The 21,779-nt window shown below is 40.8% G+C and overlaps 2 protein-coding genes across 9 annotated transcripts in view; one reads left to right on the forward strand and one right to left on the reverse strand.

Annotated features, from left to right (window-relative positions):
• MED12L (mediator complex subunit 12L) overlaps window positions 1–21,779 on the reverse strand; it is a 201,831-nt gene that overhangs the window by 102,503 nt on the left and 77,549 nt on the right. The window lies entirely within an intron of this gene.
• Window positions 84–21,323, forward strand: GPR87 (G protein-coupled receptor 87). 3 transcript variants are annotated; one of them, XM_077348676.1, is made up of 4 exons: window positions 84–547; window positions 14,931–15,038; window positions 16,452–16,578; window positions 20,048–21,323. In XM_077348676.1, the coding sequence occupies exons 3-4, from the start codon at window positions 16,473–16,475 to the stop codon at window positions 21,088–21,090; spliced, it is 1,149 nt and encodes a 382-aa protein (XP_077204791.1). In that variant the 5' UTR covers window positions 84–547; window positions 14,931–15,038; window positions 16,452–16,472; the 3' UTR covers window positions 21,091–21,323. The 3 variants fall into 3 exon arrangements, with proteins under 3 accessions (XP_077204791.1, XP_077204790.1, XP_077204792.1); XM_077348675.1 differs by lacking the exon at window positions 14,931–15,038; XM_077348677.1 differs by lacking the exons at window positions 14,931–15,038; window positions 16,452–16,578.

Raw genomic sequence — 21,779 nt, forward strand, 5'->3', positions numbered from 1 at the left:
TCATGGAAATTGTAGTCCATGGACATCTGGAGGGCCACAGTTTGACTACCTCTGTCCTAGGGTGTCTGTTGTAGGGAGAGGAAGGGAAAGGTGTTTGTAAGTTACTTTGCGACTCCTTCAGATAGTGGGAAACAGGGTATAAAAACAAGCTCTTCTTCACCTCTTCTATTAATATAAAGCATGCATTCCAGCCCTTTCTTTGCTTTCACAGTCAAATCACTGCCACTTTAATTTTGCTCTGGATTTGGGAAGCAAGCCCCACGTTTCCGAGTCTCACCTACACTACCTTGTGAGTCATCCACCGGTACTGCAAAAGCCAGTTGCTCAAGTTCTTCCTAGCTGGGGCATTTCTGATGAGGAGTTATGAAGACGGCATGCATGAACTGAGGATCTAATACCCCCCTCCCCTTGAATTAATAAACCCACCTTACACAGAGAAGGTGTTCCATACTTCAGATCAAGACATGTGTTTATTCTTCTACTGGAAACAAGAAAGGAGCACATAATGCCTTCCAGAGACGCTGAAGAGTAACAAAGACAATGGCAGGTACTTTTTAAAAATTCTCTCAGTATAATAACTATATTTTATGAAATGTTTTTAAAGTATATCTGAAGCAAGTACTTAAAGGCAGCGTGAAATGCATTAAGTGTAAAGTGTTTCCGGAGGCAGGTTTCCACTCCGCTTTAATCTGCAAAAAGTCTAGAGTAGACTGATTGACCTTTCATATGTTACATGGAGTAGTGAAGTGATGTCTTTCAGCTCCTGAAGCCAGAGGCAGCCAAAAGATTTAACTCACATGTTGTAAAACAGGCAAACTTAAAAACTGTATTGGACGGTTGCTTTTAGCTTTAAAGAGCTAGTGTGGAGTAGCAGCAGACCAGGGAGGTCTGGGTTCAGATCCCCACGGAAGCACAAAGCTTACTGGGTGACTTGGGGTCACCTCTCTGCACCAGCCTCACCTCTCAGATTGTCGGGAGGATAAAACGAAGGGAGAAATCTGAGATTCTGGGGCAAAGAGCGGAATACAATCTAACCGAAAGATCTGTTGTGTCTTGCTCAGCAAATAGAATTACTGGGTTTGAATTACCTTTGTTACATGAATGTTTCTGAAATCAGGCTGCTTCACACTCTGGGTTAACCGAATCTTTTAAAAACCACCACAAACAAGGCGCCTCATTTCAAAATACCATGAATGTATCTTCTAAGCTGTTAGCAGGCTGCTTATGATTATGCCACCTGACTGGGCATAATTGCCTGCATTCAGCTAGCTTATCAATGAATTCATAACCAATTTAGAGTCCAGCGTCACCTTTAAAACCAACAAAGTTTTATTCAATGAATTCATAAACAGCCAAGCTCTTTCAGCTTGCAAAGCAGCAAAGCTCTGATCTAATCTTTTTAGACAGGTGAAGTGAAAGCTTTTATTGTAGCTTATATTTTAAAGCTTGAAAATTTTGAAGGGACCCCCCCCCCAGGTTAAAGGTCAGTATGCACATTGCTTAGTTTTGATAGCAAAAAGGGTAACCAATGATTTCACAGAAGCAGGACTGCTTTCTAAGATTTGGACTGCATGCTTCCAGGATCCCCTTTCTTTACTAATTCAAAAACAGAAGTTTAAAAGAAGCCATAGAGCAGCAGTTTTCATTTGTGCACTATTTGCGGGGGGGGGGGGAGCATCTTCCTGTACCTCCCACGATTCATCCTGAACTTTCTCTTGTCTTTGGGAGTTTAACTGCATTTACTAGCTGCAGAGAGAAATATGGCCTTGTCTGTTGGGGAAAAGAAAAGTAGGTTTAATTGAAAAGAGTCATCCTGGCCTCACAGGGTGTGTGAGAAGTCCCCCCCCCAAAAAAAAATTCTGAACTTCCTGATATCTTTTCAGCCTGTGTGACTCTCCACCTTCCTCTTTCTCAGCCCTCTTTCATCCTTAAGTGTTCCCCCTCTACAATGCACGTTAGTCTCCATTCCCAACCGCAGGTGCCTTCCCTGCACTCCCTACCCTAGAGGGATTCTAGGCAGAGTTTACTCACCAGCTATACAGTTCTTTTGTACATGTAGTGGCATGTAGAGGTGTCTGGGTTGCACCAGTTCCCAAAATGCCTGGGGAAGCCCTGGCATGGTAGAATGCAATGTTCTGAACAATATGCAGCTCAGTTCACAAAAACATCAGCCCATTCGGCACTCATTCCTGGATTCATTTGCAACAAGGCCATTACGAGAATGCCAGAATTGGAAAACAAGGCAAGTTTTGAGTTCTGCTTTCTTAAGATTCAACGCTGTCATTCCATTTTCATCCTAAAACAGCAGTTTGTCCAATTTGCAAAAGCTGCTTACGGGGGGGGGGGGGGGGGAGACAGAGAAAAGTCCAATTAAAAAAAAAACTTAAGAAATTATAGGTGTCCAGTTTTCAATGAGACCATTATTCTAGCACGTGGATTGCCAGATTAACTAGAGAGAGAAAATCCTGCAAGGGTAGCAGGATTGAGATGTCATTACAAGCAGTCGTTACAAAACCTCAAGGGTAGTCAACCTGTAGTCCTCCAGATGTCCATGGACTACAATTCCCATGAGCCCCTACCAGCAAAGGCTGGCAGGGGCTCATGGGAATTGTAGTCCATGGACATCTGGAGGACCACAGGTTGACTACCCCTGCCTTACACTACATCCCATACTTGAGCAGCCATGGAGGCGGGGTCTGGAAGGGCCATGCAAAGGCAGGAAAGGTGACTCCCATACTAACTGCAAGTCTTTGGATACAATCTTATGGAAATATTGTAGTAACCATATTTTAATCTGATGGTCATGCGTCATTTGAAAATTGATATAAATGATGTGCAGGACAGTCCTAAAATACTAACACATCACTGCCTCACATGATGAAGTAATGTTTTACTATTTACAGGAAATACAGAGTGGGATTGTGCCAAAAACCCTGAGCTATTTAAGCATTTATACAATTGGTTTCTCTACACATTCCACTCTACACATTTCCTTAAAAGACCCAAAGGTATTTTTTAGTATCTTCCGTGAATTAAGAACCTGCACCATATCCATGTCATTGCAACCGTAAGCAATGGATAATGGAACACTGAGCTAAAAGCATAACTATAGCCTTTGGTGTGTAAATATTGGGGTCAAAATTAATATGTTTCCACAAATCTGTGAGTAGTGGGGAACATAATATGGGAATAAAAATGAGTATCTGGATCACAACCTCAATTTTTAGGAATAAGGGGCAAACTATACTATCTGATAGGATTTGGTGAGTTGTTCAAGGCTATTGTTTGGAATAAGCTTGGAAGGGAATAGTTCCTCTTAAGAAGAGCCATCCTTTACCAACACAAAGGGCTTTCCGATCCTACCCTTCAATTGTTTGGAGGCTGAAGATGCTATAGAAGAATGTGAACATAAGAAGATCCCATCTGGATTAGGCCAGCAGTCCAGTATCCTGTCTCACACAGTGGATGGCCCATTTACTCTGAGGGCCCCAAAAATAGCCCTACTGATGTTGCCTCCTGGTACAGGTATTCAGAAGTTCATTCCCTCAGCATGTGGAGGTTCCCTTTAGTCACCATGTCATTGGATCTGTCTAATCTCCTTTCGATCACATTCTAACAGGGATGGCACTGCACAAATCACATTAAGTTTCTGCTTCCACAGTCACAGTTATGGACTTCAAACCCCCAAACTGATTACAGATTCCTGTATAACCACTGAAGTGGAAAAGCTCTGGCAAGAGAAGGCCTTTAAAAACATAGAATCATAGAATTGGAAGGGACCTCCTGTGCCATCTATAGTCTAACCCCCTGCACTATGCAGGACACTCACAACCCTATCACTCATCTACTCTAACAAAAATGAAGCTTAATTACATTGGTTGTTTATTTGGAAGTTCCACCAAAGATAGCTGAACTCCCAAGTACAAGGCAGAAACCTTCCTTAGTGCACTAAGTTAATCTTCCCAATAATTAAGCCTCAGTAGCTTGCATCACTTAAAAGTCTATACTTACCCATGCTATCATATGCATAATGTTAATATTTAATTTTTCAGGACTTACAAATGTCCTGCTGTGGCATTTCTTGAAGTTCTTGGCTAGGAATATAATTATTGTAACTTCAGTACGCAAGGAACTTTGTGGGCTTGACATGGGGAGAATACCCATAGCGTGAACAGTAGTACTGGAAATGTGTTTGAATGTACACATGAATGCCAATGTTTGATACGACTGAGTGCGAAGAATACAATTCAGTATAGGCCCACTCAGGCCTGGATCTAAAGCTACAAACTGGGCAAATATAATGTCATTTTTCAACCTTATCGGAGGAATACTGCAAGTGTTTTAAACTCCATTCTGTCACAGAAAAGACACAGTTTACTCCTGCATTCAGCAACATGCCTTATCTCTGAAAGAACATTACTGAATGATTGCATTGATGCTTATCCAGTATCCTTGAAGCCAAGAATACTCCATTTTCCTAGTAAAAGAATTAATCCAATGTTGGGTTTCAAATAACAAACTAATGTGGACTTTGGGGGGCTTAAGCTCAGTTTCTTCTGGGACACAGTGTGGGCCACAGAGCAAAGAAAGTTATAAGATCAGCATTTGTCAAGACAAACCAGGAATTTGATGAGCGGGATTCTGGTTGCCCAAAATAACAAAGTAACAAACTATAGTTAAAATAATTCCGTATTATGTCTGAACTGAGGCATTGTCTCCTTGAGGAGATTTAACACACACACTCCCATAATTATAATTCAGCTATCTTCCAACTTGGGTGCTTGAAGAAAACCTAGAGGTAGAAGATATGAAATTAACAGGGGTTCTTGCAGTAATATCATTTTATCTAGTTTTCATGGCCAATAGAATGCATAGAAAGAAATTAAGACTGCTGAGAGGACAAAGTTGGGCTTTCCAGGGCTTTTTTTCTCTCTCTCTTAGAACAGTTGTATTCATCATACTCATACAAGTTAACGCTCTATACATCTTGGTATGTGTTCTTCTCACAATAATTACTAAACTGAAAAACCATTTGAAACAGACTTGACTGGGATCTTCCTCTTGTCAATATGCAACCCAGACAAGTCATCTTGATCTCTTGCCTACATCGATGCTATTAACATCCTCTCCTCCTCCACACCACTTCTGCTTACATCTTCCTTTTGCAGAGATCCAGACTGTGATAAACCTCCAATGCTGCTCCTAACCTGTCACTTGAACCTAGCCGAGTCTTTCCTCCAGGATGTGAAAATAACTTCTCTTACAACTAGGCTGTATCAACAGAAAGCCTTTATTTCAGCTAGCCAAAGGACTTCACGTACATTGCAAAAAGTCTATACAAAGGTCAATCTGTCATTCCCTCATGGGAGGACTTAGGTTTAAAAAGGGTGAGTTGCCTACAGCTACTTAGTAAAATCAAACTGGACCTCCTGATTTGTAATCCAGTCTTTTAGTCATTATGGTCCACTAGCTCTGGAGAACCATATAGAGGAAGGGACAAGAGCCAGAGCATTTAAGTGGTTAAAATACTGGACCCAGGTGAAAATCTCTACTTTGCCATGAAGCATGCTGGTGACCTTGGATCACTCACTTTCTCTCACACAGGGTAAGAGATGATAAAATCAGAAAAGAAGAACTGCACACTCCATGAGCCTCTTGGATGAAGGGCAGGATTAAAATGTATTACACAGATAGCAGCCAGATTGAGAGGGATTGAAGGTTTCATGCAGTACTTTCTGTTATTACTCTTTCAATTTGACAGTTCTTAAATAGGTCAAATATCGCAAACACACTAGCAATTACAGTTAATCCATCATCCTCTTGAGTTATTTCAATACATCCTACAACTTATGATTTAATTTCTTGCACATAGCTATATCAGGGATTCACACAAACCAGTCTATCAACATTAGTGACACAAATTGCACCATATGGGCAGTATAGTATACTTAACATACATTCATTATCTATGTCAAGCTTTCATTTTATTGTTGCTAAAATAAACGTAGCAACACAAGCCAGAATACTACCTAAGATCTGTCAGCAAAAAGGAGTCTTCCACACTAAAATTCACATTGAAGCAGCAACGTAGGCAAAAACTTTTCTGGCATTAACTTTTGTTGTTGTTATGTGCGAAGTCGTGTCCGACCCATCGCGACCCCATGGACAATGATCCTCCAGGCCTTCCTGTCCTCTACCATTCCCTGGAGTCCTTTTAAGTTTGCACCTACTGCTTCAGTGACTCCATCCATCCACCTCATTCTCTGTCGTCCCCTTCTTCTTTTGCCCTCGATCACTCCCAGCATTAGGCTCTTCTCCAGGGAGTCCTTCCTTCTCATGAGGTGGCCAAAGTATTTGAGTTTCATCTTCAGGATCTGGCCTTCTAAAGAGCAGTCAGGGCTGATCTCCTCTAGGACTGACCGGTTTGTTCGCCTTGCAGTCCAAGGGACTCGCAAGAGTCTTCTCCAGCACCAGAGTTCAAAAGCCTCAATTCTTTGACGCTCGGCCTTCCTTATGGTCCAACTTTCGCAGCCATACATTGCAACTGGGAATACCATAGCTTTGACTAAACGCACTTTTGTTGGTAGGGTGATGTCTCTGCTTTTTAGGATGCTGTCTAGATTTGCCATAGCTTTCCTCCCTAGGAGCAAGCGTCTTTTAATTTCTTTGCTGCAGTCCCCATCTGCAGTGATCTTGGAGCCGAGGAAAATAAAATCTGTCACTATCTCCATTTCTTCCCCATCTATTTGCCAGGAATTGAGAGGGCCGGCTGCCATGATCTTTGTTTTCTTGATGTTGAGTTTCAAGCCAACTTTTGCACTCTCCTCCTTCACCCGCATCAACAGGCTCTTTAGTTCCTCTTCACTTTCTGCCATTAGAGTGGTATCATCTGCATATCTGAGGTTGTTGATATTTCTCCCTGCAATCTTGATCCCAATTTGTGACTCCTCTAATCCCGCCTTTCTCATGATGTGCTCCGCATACAAGTTAAATAGGCAAGGCGACAGTATACAGCCTTGCCGAACTCCTTTCTCAATTTTGAACCAATCCGTGATTCCATGTTCAGTTCTCACTGTTGCTTCTTGACCTGCATATAAATTTCTCAAGAGACAAACAAGATGCTCTGGTATTCCCATCTCTTTAAGAACTTGCCACAATTTGTTGTGCTCCACACAATCAAAGGCTTTAGCATAGTCAATGAAGCAGAAGTAGATTTTCTTCTGGAACTCCCTAGCTTTTTCCATGATCCAGCGTATGTTGGCAATTTGATCTCTAGTTCCTCTACCTCTTCGAAATCCTGCCTGTACTTCTGGAAGTTCTCGGTCCACATATTGCTGGAGCCTAGCTTGTAGGATTTTGAGCATAACTTTGCTAGCATGAGAAATTAGTGCAATGGTGCGGTAGTTTGAACATTCTTTGGCATTGCCCTTCTTTGGGATTGGAATGTAAACTGACCTTTTCCAATCCTGTGGCCATTGCTGAGTTTTCCAAATTTGCTGGCATATTGAGTGTAGCACTTTTACTGCATCGTCCTTTAAGATTTTGAATAGTTCAACTGGAATGCTGTCACCACCACTAGCTTTATTGTTGCTCAGACTTCCTAAGGCCCATTTGACTTCACATTCCAGGATGTCTGGCTCCAGGTCAGTAACTACCCCACTGTGGTCATCAGGGATGTTAAGCTCGCTCTTGTATAGTTCTTCTGTATAATTTTGCCACCTTTGCTTAATCTCTTCTGCTTCTGTGAGGTCCCTACCATTTTGGTCCCTTATCATACCCATCTTTGCATGAAACGTTCTCTTCATATCTCCAATTTTCTTGAAAAGATCTCTGGTCCTCCCCATTCTATTGTTTTCTTCTATTTGTTTGCACTGTTCATTTAAGAAGGCATTCTTATCTCTTCTAGCTTTTCTCTGGAATTCTGCATTCAATTGGGTGTATCTTTCTCTTTCTCCCTTGCCTTTCACTTCCCTTCTCTCCTTAGCTATTTGTAAAGCTTCCTCAGACAGCCATTTTGATTTCTTGCATTTCTTTTTCTTTGGGATGGTTTTAGTTGCTACCTCTTGTACAATGTCGCGAACCTCCGTCCATAGTTCTTCAGGCACTCTGTCTATCAGATCTAATTCCTTAAATCTATTTGTCACCTCTACTGTATATTCGTCGGGGATATGATTTAGTTCGTACCTGAGTGGCCTAGTGCTTTTCCCTACTTTCTTCAATTTAAGCCTAAATTTTGCAACAAGAAGCTCATGATCTGAACCACAATCAGCTCCTGGTCTTGTTTTTATTGCCTGTATAGAACTTTTCCATCTTTGGCTGCAGAGTACATAGTCAATCTGATTTCTGTGTTGACCGTCTGGTGATGTCCATGTGTAGAGTCGTCTCTTGGGTTGTTGGAAAAGAGTGTTTGCTATGACCATTGTATTCTCTTGACAAAATTCTACCAGCCTGTACCCTGCTTCATTTTGTACTCCAAGGCCAAACTTGCCTGTTATCCTAGTTATCTTTTGGCTTCCTACTTTAGCATTCCAATCCCCCATGATGATAAGCACATCATTTTTTGGCGTTGCTTCTATAAGGTGTTGTAGGGCTTCATAGAACTGATCAACTTCATCCTCTTCAGCAGCAGTGGTTGGGGCATAGACCTGGATCACTGTGATGTTGAATGGTTTGCCTTGGATTCGAACTGAGATCATTCTGTCATTTTGGGGATTGTATCCCAAGACTGCTTTTCCTACTCTCTTATTGATTATGAAGGCTACTCCATTTCTTCTGCGAGATTCTTGTCCACAGTAGTATACCTGATGATCATCTGAATTAAATTCACCCATTCCTGTCCATTTTAGTTCACTGATTCCTAAAATGTCGATGTTCAGTCTTCTCATTTCTTGTTTAACCACGTCCAGCTTGCCTTGATTCATGGATCTGACGTTCCAGGTTCCTATGGAATAAAAATCTTTACAGCATCGGACTGTCTTTTCGCCACCAGTTACTTCCACAACTGAGCGTCCTTTCGGCTTTGGCCCAGCCGCTTCATTCATTCTGGCGCTACTCGTACTAGCCGTCTGCTCATCCCCAGTAGCATATTGGACACCTTCCGACCTGAGGGGCTCATCTTCCGGCGTCATATCGTTATGCCTATTGGAACTGTCCATAGAGTTTTCATGGCAAAGATACTGGAGTGGTTTGCCATTTCCTTCTCCAGTGGATCACCTTTTGTCAGAGCTCTCAGCTATGACCTGTCCGTCTTGGGTGGCCCTGCACGGCATAGCTCATAGCTTCACTGAACTACGCAAGCCCCCTTGCCACAACAAGGCAGCGATCCTTGAAGGGGGTCTGGCATTAACTACTACCATCTTAAGCTTTTGCTGGCAGCTCCAAGTTAAAAAAAAAAAAGGAAATGTTTGTTACAGATTTTTTTTTAAGGTAAGACCACTGGATATACGTGCTTGGGATTACATGAGCTCCAATGAGATTGTTTACACATAAGGAGACATACCTTGTTTTAGCCTCACTCTGGATTTTGATTGGATGCTTCGAGTGGACACTGCTTTCTGTAATTGGGCTTCCCTCCCCTAGTTTCCCAGGCTGAAATATGCCATGTTTTCTGCATTGAGAGTCTGAAGGAGGCAGCTCACATGATGCTTTGCTCTCTTCCCCTTTCCTAAAAAGTATTTTTTTTTTGCAAAATAGTGCCCGCTTTCACCTTTCTTTTAATTGAACCCCGTTGTTCCACCATTGAGTGCCCTTAATCGCCTGCCCCAGTATACTGGATGTTATTTTTTCCTTATTGCTATTTCCTCATCACCATCTTCCCTCCCCCTCTTGTTGGGAGGGAGCCCAAATGCTCCCCTCTTCCATCGGCTGTGCAGTTCACTCTCCCCACCCCCAAAAGGCCTTCTTGGGAGCATCACTTAATTTACAGATGGCCTGAAATAAATGGTGCCTGCTTGCACCTTTTTAAAAAATTGCACCACATCATTTCACAATTCTGTGCCCTCAATTGCCTTTCCCCTTCCCCTCAAGGTATACCAGATGTTATTTCTTAAATAACAGAAATGATGTTAACATGATAACACCTAGGTTATCATGCTACAATGCTGCTGCATTGTAACACACAAGGCTGCTTTTTTATTCATACCTCGAAATAGTGAAAGCGGCAGGACCGTCTGGGCAATGGCAGCTGCTGGGGACATGACAGTGTGCTTTCAAGTGGTTTGCTATTGCCTGCCTCCACATCATAACTTTGGGACTTCTTTGGTAGTCTCCCAGGACTGAGCCTGCTTTTCTTTCAAGGTCATGCTAGTCTGGGCTATAAAGATCAGGACCCTTAGGGGTAATTAAATCCAGTCCATCCCCACCTTGAACCAAAACTTAAATTTATAAAATTCATGCTCCTCATTTGTAACACTTTTACTTAAATTGTTATTATAACAAGTTCCACTTACATTTATTATCTTTACAACCATTTGGCAAGATGTGTGGTGTTGTTGCTTTCTTTCTATCATAATCTGGCTTCATGGGAGTACCCTTGGGTATGCCAGAACCTTTCATGTACTGAACCTGCTCTCTGCTTATGACACACTGGGCAATGAGTAGGCTGAGCTGTGGGGAGATGGAGACTGATGAATAAATACTAAACTATGGAAAGTCACTCATATTGGATGAGCCTTTGATCCCTTATATATCTAATTCTCTGCCAAACTGGTTCATCTTTTCTAGATTCAGCCATGATATTCATGACTCCTCTGCAAATAAGTGCCAGAATACTCCTCCCACAAATTACCTACACCTGCACATACGGTTTCCTGTGATAGGGACCGTATTCTATGATATAGGAGCTCACTGTATGATGGCCAAATGAAAAGAATAAAAGCATTCACAAAGCATATCTTGTCAGGAAATTCGCTTTTTTCATTAAGTATGTATTATAATTCCTTATCTTTTCTTATGCAATCTTTGAAGACATAAACATTGCTCATAAAATCATAAGGTTCACTCAAGGACATAAGAGCTAAAACTCTGTTGCTTGTGTACATGGCATGCCACCAAGTTGAGTTGACTTGTAGCACCCCCAGCAAGGGCCTTCCAAGCAAGGTCATGCTAGTCTGGGAGAAGCAGAGGTGGTTAGCCATTGCCTTCCTCTGCAGAGTCTTCCTTGGTGGTCTCCCTTCCAAGTACTGCTTATTCAGCTGACAATATTCAGCTGTACTGTGCCACTTACTATGCTGCTTACATTCTAAAAAAAGGTGGGGAAATTACAAGATGTCACCTTGGTAGGGTATGCCTGTACTGCACAGTTTCCAGAGAAAACCTGTTATGAACACCAGAAATTAACAAAATAGAAATGCAGAAATAGCAATGCAGTAGAGTTTTAGATGAATTCTTATAACAAGAGTTCAGACAGAGATCAGGCTTGACAAATTGACCTCAATGCCCCACCATTTTAGTGGGTTCATGTTTCCTCTGGCTCAGTGACAGGAGAGAAAGCTGGCCCAATTTTCAGAGTCTCTTTCTTTTTCTCAGTTTATTTATGTTACTTTATTACAATGTTCAAAACAGCTCACAAAATCAAAATATTACATGTACATTTTACAAGCTTCAGAAAAATCACATCGATCAGAACCTGCAATGTAGCAACTACATTTCCCCGTGACAGAAATTCCTACTTTCCCAAGTAGTATTAATGTGGAAATATCTTTTTGAAGGAGAACAGCCTTGCATAATTTCCAAAAAATGTTTTAGGCTCCTAAAAGGAACATCTGCTCAAAAGACTCCAGCTGGCCTCAAAGTTTATACAAAGGAACAAGACTTTAATGTGAAGAACAACTTAGAAATATTAAGCAAATCCCAGTGCAAAATTTCCATTATACAGGACAGGAGGGGGATACCAAAAAAAAAAAAGGGTACGAGTGTTCAAAAGAACATAACACATGAACATAAGGCCACCCTCTGCTGGGTCAGACCACTGGTTCAATCTGGTCCAGCATCCTGTCTCACACAGGATGGCCAACAACAGGGCCTAGAGCAGGGGTAGTCAAACTGCGGCCCTCCAGATGTCCATGGACTACAATTCCCAGGAGCCCCTGCCAGCATTTGCTGGCAGGGGCTCATGGGAATTGTAGTCTATGAACATCTGGAGGACCACAGGTTGAGGATCCCTGCTCTATGGCACCCAGCAAAATCACATGAGCACTGATAAGACCTTTAATGTGGTTGAACAGGGTGATCATCTTCCATAGAAACTTCTAGAAGTTCCTGAAATCCAAATAAACCACCCTGTCTTTTTATTGTAAGGTATTCTAAGGGGGAAAAGAGCTTAGGAAGGTTTGTGAACAGTGTAGTTCTTCTTTCAAGAGAATATGTGAAGAACAGCACTTCCCAAGTGCAATTTCACCAATTATTTAGATGGCATTTCAGATGCTTCATAACCTTTAGTTTTGCACTGGGATGCTGCAAAAGCAGGAGGTATAAGTTCACACATGTGGTGTGAATTTATCCTTGTAGGTGACATATTGTACAGACTCAATCAAAGAAATCAAATAAAGGCAAGTAAGGAGATAAATACCCTAGTTTTTTAAAAAAAAATTTAAGGAATGTTCTTACTGTGTTCATAACCTCATTAGCAAACAAGTAAGCATAAAACATAAGAAATATATGTCAGATGGTAAAAGAAAGTCATAGGAACAGTAAAATAGCAGCAATATTACAGTTCCTGTTAATTGTTGTTGTTTAAGACCACTAAAATTGTGTTATTCAGAACCACTGATTATTGTTGATGTATTGACTATGTTATATGTTAGGTCATTTCATATATCCCCCCCCCCCATGATGTAATATGTAAACCACCCTGAGCCATATGGAAGCACGGTATAAAAATTGGATGGATGGATGGATGGATGGATGGATGGGAGTGAAGGAGCCAGTAGCAGTAAGCATGCATTATTAAAAGTCTAGGAAACTAAATATTTAACTAATGCCTAAAATGTAAAAGAAAAGGTAAAGGGAATTGCCTATATTGGTGTTACTAAGAAAATCCTATCATTGGCAGTCACCCAGATTGTCTCTTAAAGTTACAAGAGTAGGGTCTCTGGAAAAAAAACTATACCAGTTGGAGTTTATATTTATTTTATTTATTTACTTTATTTATAGTCTGACTTTGTCACTGGGACTTAATGTGGATTACACAGAATGAATCAATCCAATCAACAGGAAATAGGATTAGAATTGTAGAAGGCTGAAACTAACCAGAAAGCTAAAAAACAGAACAGAAGCAAATTATAACTATTAACCTGACACATTAAATAATGTTAAAATTACATTAAAGGATCCTACTTATTTATTTCATTATATTTATATACCACCCGCCCTTGCAAATTACAGCAATTTATCCAAATAGCCTTGTAACTTGTTGTGTAAAGTACAACCCAATTACCTCTTTATGGGAACAAGAAAGGCCTTACAATAGTCCCAAACCATTAGAGGATTTTAAGGTAAGAGACGACACTAACAATTGTGTCCAGAAGTTAACTGGCAGTGCTTTCAAAATTATTTTTAAAAGTGTTCTCAGTAATCTCTACTAGTTAATCTAGCAGCTGCATTCTGAAATTTCCAGACAGTGTGCAAAAGCAACCTCACACTATGTGTGTTCAATCATAGCATAGATGATCTGTGAACAAATGCTGCCTTTCTAGGAAATTACTTATTTAGTTTATACCATTGATATATCTTTAGGAGGCCACTCATGCATCAATTCAAGTGGGTTAAGGATGATAATAGGAATGTACCATTTACATAGCAAGACTTGTAGCATCACTAAAATTCTGTACTCATCAGCCAATAGCATCTCTGTCTAATGTGGGCTGAGCAGCAGATTATTGGCCCACACCGATTCCATTACATTTTTAAATGCCTGCTTAGAATATATGTCATCTCATCGGTATCTATTAAAAAGGAGAAGTGTAGCTGTTGATAGCTCTTTTCTCCAGGTTCCCAGACAATCTTTCTTAGGGTTTAATACAGTTATTAAATAGCATGAGACATTAAAAAAAAAGATTTTGGCAGAACTTCATAGCATAGTGCCAGGGAACTGAGCAGCAGTCTCTTAGTACTATATTCTAGAACTGGCCCACTAAATAGGACTGAGATCATTGGAGGATATTGCTCTCAACACACATTCCAGACACACAGCGCAAAATACCATGATTGACAGCCCTGAACATCCCTGAGATGACCAGGAGAATCAACAGAGTCATATTCACAGAGTCATATTCCTCCCAACTTTATGTCTGAAGAAAACTGTCACGTTAAGGCAAACAAGACAATTTGAATTCTGAGCATCTACCAAAAACTGGATTGGCTGCCAATAACCTATTCCATTCATGAATACCTGGACTTGTAGGGCCATCATTTATTCAAGCACTGTGTTTAAAAATTGAATGTTTGTGAATAGATCATTGTTAAGATCATGAAGAAATAATTATGACTTCTTCAAGAGAGCTTACAAAGCCATTTATTTAAAGACATTTCAGTCTCCTTCTGGATCCAGCCAGTTATCTTCCCTTGGTGTGAAATAAGAGAAGATGGGTAAAGGCTTAGCATAGAAGCCATATCTAGATGCTATGACACTTCAATCCCCTGCAGAACTTATCTCAAGGTTCACTGAATAACATGGAAAATGGGCTTACGTGTTTCCTTTTAACCTTAATGATGTTTCATTGAGTTAACCACTTCTCTCCAGAGTATTTCAAGGATCCTTAAAGGATCATATAGGCATTTATCTAATTCTTTTCTTCTTAAGAACTATGTCAAAGATATCCCCAATATTATTTATGTGATCACTTACTATGGGATGAAGTTGAGGTGATATATGAGTTCTCTTACCAGAAGTGTGTGTTTGTCACTGTTAAATCACTTTACCCTCTCTCTAGTTTACAATTCAAGGCCCGTGGTGGGTACTTACGCCTTTGCTCAAGAAACTTTCAAGCCAAGAATGGTAGACACGACTTACAGTCATCAGAAGCTAATAACCAAAATAGGTAAACAATCCAAAATACAGTTATATTTAAATTCCTTTGATTTCATGGGACCCTATGAGCTATGTACCATATGAGCTACGTAACAGCAGTTAGTAGGCTAAAGGTAAAGGTAAAGGTATCCCCTGTGCAAGCACCGAGTCATGTCTGACCCTTGGGGTGACGCCCTCTAGCGTTTTCATGGCAGACTCAATACGGGGTGGTTTGCCAGTGCCTTCCCCAGTCATGACCGTTTACCCCCCAGCAAGCTGGGTACTCATTTTACCGACCTCGGAAGGATGGAAGGCTGAGTCAACCTTGAGCCGGCTGCTGGGATTGAACTCCCAGCCTTATGGGCAAAGCTTTCAGATGGCTGCCTTACCACTCTGCGCCACAAGAGGCTCTTTAGTAGGCTACAGGCAGTATAATCACATTTGATATCTAAAGCAGGAAAATTAGCTTTGAAAGAGTTAGCTACTGGCCTTCTTTTCTTTTTTACACAAACACGCACATGTTTACCTGCCCACAAGGTACAACCAGTCTTTGTTGCATTCTTTCATGTCATGCCATATACTCATGAGAACTATAGAAATGATAATTATCTGGAGACAGACAGACAATTAGTTTTATGGTCCTGGGGCACAAAGGAGCAGTTACTAAAAGCCAATGACAGAGTTAGATTTGAGGGCAGAGGCACACTGGCAAATTATGGACATGAAACTTAATATTTGGGAATTAAAATATAGGTCTGACAAGAACTATACAGACAGCTGTTAATGTAACACAGTTATTAAGGAATATCTATACGTCACTTTTTACACATTTTTCACCATTTTATTTCCCCTATATATTAAAAACAAATGCCCCCCCCCCTTTAATATCAACCAAGAACATTGCCAGGATTTAATTTCTTGCAAGTACATGAGAAGCCAGTGCCCAGTCTTCACATGGAGACTCCTGAAAGGCCAACCTGTATGTTAGGAGTTGGTTTTTGTTAAGTCCTAAAATTAGAAATAAGAGCCTCTTGTGGCGCAGAGTGGTAAGGCAGCCGCCTGAAAGCTTTGCCCATGAGGTTGGGAGTTCAATCCCAACAGCCAGCTCAAGGTTGACTCAGCCTTCCATCCTTCCGAGGTCGGTAAAATGAGTACCCAGCTTGCTGGGGGGTAAACGGTAATGACTGGGGAAGGCACTGGCAAACCACCCCGTATTGAGTCTGCCATGAAAACGCTAGAGGGCGTCACCCCAAGGGTCAGACATGACTCGGTGCTTGCACAGGGGATACCTTTACCTTTACCTTTAAAATTAGAAAGTAACCTGTAGAATATTTTGACCCCATCACCCTCTTCTCCTTCTTATACCAAAGTTTTTTTTAAATTCTGCTATTCTCCGTGAACTACGTGCTTACTTGTCAATATCTTCACTTCCTGTATTTTTCAGAAATTAAAACTTGCACAACCCATGATGCACCCCATATCAATTGCCACCAGCGTGTCTCCTGAAAAGCATTTGACCTGCAAATCAGCAATAATAATGGGGTCCAATGTATCATATGTGAAGCTTTCAGGTAACTTTTTTTAATTTGGAATTCCCAATGGAGAAAAATGTAATCACTATTTCTCAATAAGCTTTCCTCAGTTACTTTCATATAAAATCATAGTTGATTATTTATTTCCTGATTAATACTGTAACCAATTTTAAGAACAGGTCAGGTTTAAACATCTGGCTTTTGAATAATAAACAGCACAGAAGGACTATTACCTAAACTTTTTTTCTAATTCTCAGACTTCCAAGTGACAACCCATAATATCAGCATTAATTCTGGGTCAAAAGAACATTCCTGGTAATCCACTATACCCTCACCTTAATGTTTATTTCATACATGGGCTTTAGTTATAAGTAGCATGTTTTAACATTCAAAGCCTTCCTAAACTACAACTGAATAGAATTACCCTATACAAAGAAAATAAAGTTAACATAGGTTAACATACAAGGTTAACATAGAATCTAAATAATAATGGCCCTGTTCAGTTGAACAAAGTCAGACAATAAACCCTTTAATTAGTTAGCTGCCATTAGCAACCAGTTTCAGCAGGTCTGGATATACCAGGACTCGTTGTGAAACAATTGCTTCAGAGGGCACACTCTTGAGGGTATGCCTTGTTCTGCAACCCAACCTCTAGAGTTAAACACAATAAGCACAATAAAGGGCATACATGCGTCATGCCAAAACGTCTAAGGCAGGGGTAGTCAACCTGTGGTCCTCCAGATGTACATGGACTACAATTCCCATGAGCCCCTGCCAGTGTTTGCTGGCAGGGGCTCATGGGAATTGTAGTCCATGAACATCTGGAGGACCACACGTTGACTATCCCTGGTCTAAGGCATTCATGTAAAACTGTTTCTCTGCTATTACACACTGTGTCAGCTGAAGTCCAGACAGCATCTTAGTCATAAAACCTGGTAACTGGTACTAGGGCTTTCAACATCATTGGCGTTTGGACAAGTCTCATTGCTAGGTGTTAGGAAGTTGAATCGTGCCCCTTTGCAACTCTTGCAGCCTTCACAAAACAATGAACAAGCCAAAATAACGACACTAGAATGTACCACAATGGGTTGTTTTTTAGTACTGTATTAAACCAAAAGGAACATGGGAATGTAAGACCATTCCCCTTAAAAGGAGATTATATGTAGAAGAAAATTAAATTACATAATTGTCATTTAAATTCACCTCCAAGATGCCCTCCCCCCTTCTGCTCTTTTTTCTGACAGCTCTCATCTTTTCAGGAAGATATTATTTGTTTTAATGATGCTGCTTTGCCTTTATTCTTCACTTTTGAAGCATCATTTCATATTCAGATAATATATCACTCATGAAGAATGAGTTATTATATCGTCAAGCACTAAGAGGACCAATTAATCTAGACCAGTCTCCCCTTATTTTCACCAATATTCATTTAATGTACATTTGACAGTTTAATAAGAGAAAAATAACCTTCTACTGTTTCAAGGAGCAAATAATGGTTACCTTAGCTAACTAGTGGTTGTTATCATGCTTCTTAGCAATGCTTTAAAATCCTCTTTATTATGAGAACAGACGGGTGGATTGCCGTACAAAGGGATGGGTGCCTACCCCAGGCAAGGAAATCTTTAAAATGCAGCTAAGTGACTGATTATGAACAGCTATTGCAATGAAGTGGTGCTGATTCTACTCCTTTATCATCACATTAACCATTATAACTGTGAGAATGTTCCTCTAAGGAGCAATGTTATTGTCGCTAACAAGTGATTTACTGGGGCCTATCCTGATGTAAACTACTGAAGGATGTTAAGCCACAGAACTGCATCTGCCTTCCCCAGTCCAATCCCTCCCCTTACACGAATTTCCCCATCCTTAACCACAGTCCATTACAACTACACCAATTTCACAATAGCCATTTTAATGCTTCTCATGACGTAATTGTTACAAATAGGATGATGTCTTCCTCATGCACTAAAAGCACGGAAACAAAATTCCCCTTTTTTGTTGTTTGATTTGGTTCCTCGTGTACCACACATGCATTTCTATTTGTTAGGTCAGCCTCTGGGACACTAAAGCTTGTTGCTGGGCCAAAAACACATCAGCAATCTGAACAGACAGGGTCATGCTTCCATTTGTCTGTGGATGAGAGGACTGAATTCTGAGTCCACCCCCATTTCCAGGAAAAGCAAACAGGCCTACCCATAAGCAAGCTGGCATCCCAACTACGTATGAGCATGGTAGGCCTGCAGGAATACAGATTCTTGTGTAATGACTGCTGTTATATTCAAGGACTTATATATTAGTGCTGAGTGCAATCCTAAACCCACCTTCCTAGGAGTAAAGCCCACTGAACAGAGTACAGTAGGATACTGAGTAGACCTACTTAATCACCTGGAACAGAGTCAGCCCATTTCATATGCCCTATGAAACACAAGACCAAAGGGATGATGGAGTTCATAACTGATATCCCAAGGCCTTTCTTCTTAAAGGAATAGGCCAGACAACTTTTAGTACGGATACTGGCTATGGTTACGAGTCAAGACTAGGCTCCACAGCTACTTTTCCATGCAATGCTGTTGAAGCATGAACTGAGAGATAGAGCTGAGATTTAATCACCATCCAGAGACACGGAGGGAGGGAATCTGCATAATTACATTGGGGTATTCAAATCTTCCACAGTCTCACACTTTCAGTTGGACTTGTGGCCTCCTTACGCCCCCCCCCCAATCCCACACCTCCCTTATAATTCTGCTGAGCCGCTTTTAAGAGTTATGAACAGCAGATAATGTCCCAAACCGCATTTTATCATCAGTCTACGTCTGCGTCTTTGGCTAAGCATTGCAGGACTCTGTCAAACATGCCTTTGCATGCAGAGGGGAACTTAGTCATCTGCTTCCCTCAGTATACTTGTGCAGCTGGCTACAGCTGCTTCAGTTTAAAGGACAAATGCCTTGCCATCCCATGGCTGAAGCAGCATTCTAAAGACACTGCCTGTGGCATAGAAACACAGGCTATAAGGAAGAAAGCCCTTGAGATAAACCAGTACCACTGATACAAAGCAATGGCAGAGAACCCCTCCCTAAAATTTAGCAGAGGTAAATATCAAAAAACTCTAAGACAGTTTTCCAATTTCTTCTGTCTGCAACCTGGTGTAGTGATTAAGAACGGCAGCTTCTAATCTTGAGAGCTGGGTTCGATTCCTCTTCCTTCCACCCACCTGCAGCCAGCTAAGTGACCTTGGGCTAGTCACACAGTTGTTGGGGCTGAACATATACACTCAAGCCAAGAATTTAAATGGATGCTTGGGAAAATGTTTCCAGAAAGCTCTTCTCCTTGTTCTTCCAAGTACAAGAAGTGGCTCTTCTGCTTGTTCTTCCAAGTAACATGTGAACACTATTTTCATTGTAACTAGGAATTATTGTCCCCATGGCATTCCCATAGTTACATGAGAGCAACGTATGAGTAGCTACAAACGGTAACCAACTTAGATTCTTTCTTTCCATCATTTTCATAGATCATTACCATCAACTGGGTCAAGATAACAGTGTTTCAACCAATTATTCACAAGGTCTGCTTGGGAATTCAACAAATAATGAGTTCACAACTATTGTGCTACCCGTGCTGTACCTCATAATCTTCCTGGCAAGCATCTTGCTGAATGGCTTGGCAGTATGGATTTTCTTCCACATTCAAAACAAGACAAGCTTCATTTTTTACCTTAAGAACATTGTGGTCGCGGACTTGCTAATGACTCTGACGTTCCCATTTAAAATCATTCAGGACTCAAGAATGGGGCCGTGGTACTTCAATTTCTTCCTATGCCGGTATACGACGGTTCTGTTTTATGCTAATATGTACACCACCATTGTATTTCTGGGACTCATTAGCATTGATCGGTATCTAAAAGTGGTGAAACCATTTGGAGACTCCCGGATGTACAGCATCACATTTACCAAGATTCTATCGGCATGTGTTTGGATTATTACGACATTTTTGGCAGTGCCAAACATGATCCTTACAAATGGTTACCCGACTAGGAGAAATATAGGTGACTGCTTAAAACTTAAAAGTCCTCTAGGAGTAAAGTGGCACAAAGCGGCCCTATACGTCAACAACAGCATGTTTATCATTGTACTGACAGTCCTAATAGGGTGCTATATTGAAATATCCAAATATATTCAAAAATCGAGCAAGCAATTTATTAGTGCTTCAAGTCGCAAACGGAGACACAACCAAAGCATCAGGGTGGTCGTGGCTGTATTTTTTACTTGCTTTGTGCCATACCATTTGTGCAGATTACCTTTTATTTTTGGTCACCTGGATGCATTTTTCAGCGATCCAGCACACAAAATCCTGTACTACTGCAAGGAAGTGACTCTTTTCCTGTCTGCATGTAACGTGTGCCTAGATCCAATTATCTATTTTTTTATGTGTAGATCGTTTTCACGAAGGCTGTTCAGGAAGTCAAACATGCGAACCAGGAGTGAAAGCATTAGATCACTTCACAGTGTCAGAAGGTCCGAAGTGCGCATATACCACGATTACACTGACCTGTGATGATATTACTGCACCTTGTTCAAAGACTTTTTTTTTCTTGTGTGTACCACCAGTAGGTTTGATATTTGTACATAATAAAAGTATTTTGTTTGGTTATACATTTTTTTAAACAAAGATGTGCCAAACCAATCAAAGTTTTCATATTTCTCAATGTGCAGGGGAAGCATTCAAATGCAGCCCAGTGATCATTGGCAGAATGGCAATATCTGAAATGGTGACTGGAAGGGGAGGGGGTGAGGATTCCGCAGTATTAGAGAAGTTACACCGTGCCATCTAGTGGAGAACAAAATAATATATGTTGTTCTTAGGAGTCTTTAGAATTGCAGTTGTACTTGAGTCAATGTTCTCTGAATTGTACCTACCAACCAGGACTACGGACACTTAAATTAAATATGTAGATGCCAGTTTCACAGTTACAAGATGTGCTGAATTTTCAAAGAAATTATCATGTTACAGTTTGCAATACGGAAAACAAAAACGAACACTTTTGAAAAATGCAAATATATAGTACAAAACCACAAGACAGTTTTTTTAAAAAAAACAGGAGTGCATTGTGAACTCCAGATAGCACCTCCTGAAATCACAATTTGAGAAAAAATGCATAATAAAGTACCACAAATGTTCGATATTATCATCAAGGTACCATAAATGTTCGAGGTACCATAAATGCTCAATGTTATCATAAATAA

Source organism: Paroedura picta, chromosome 8, assembly GCF_049243985.1.
Source record: "Paroedura picta isolate Pp20150507F chromosome 8, Ppicta_v3.0, whole genome shotgun sequence".
Lineage (NCBI taxonomy): Eukaryota > Metazoa > Chordata > Lepidosauria > Squamata > Gekkonidae > Paroedura > Paroedura picta.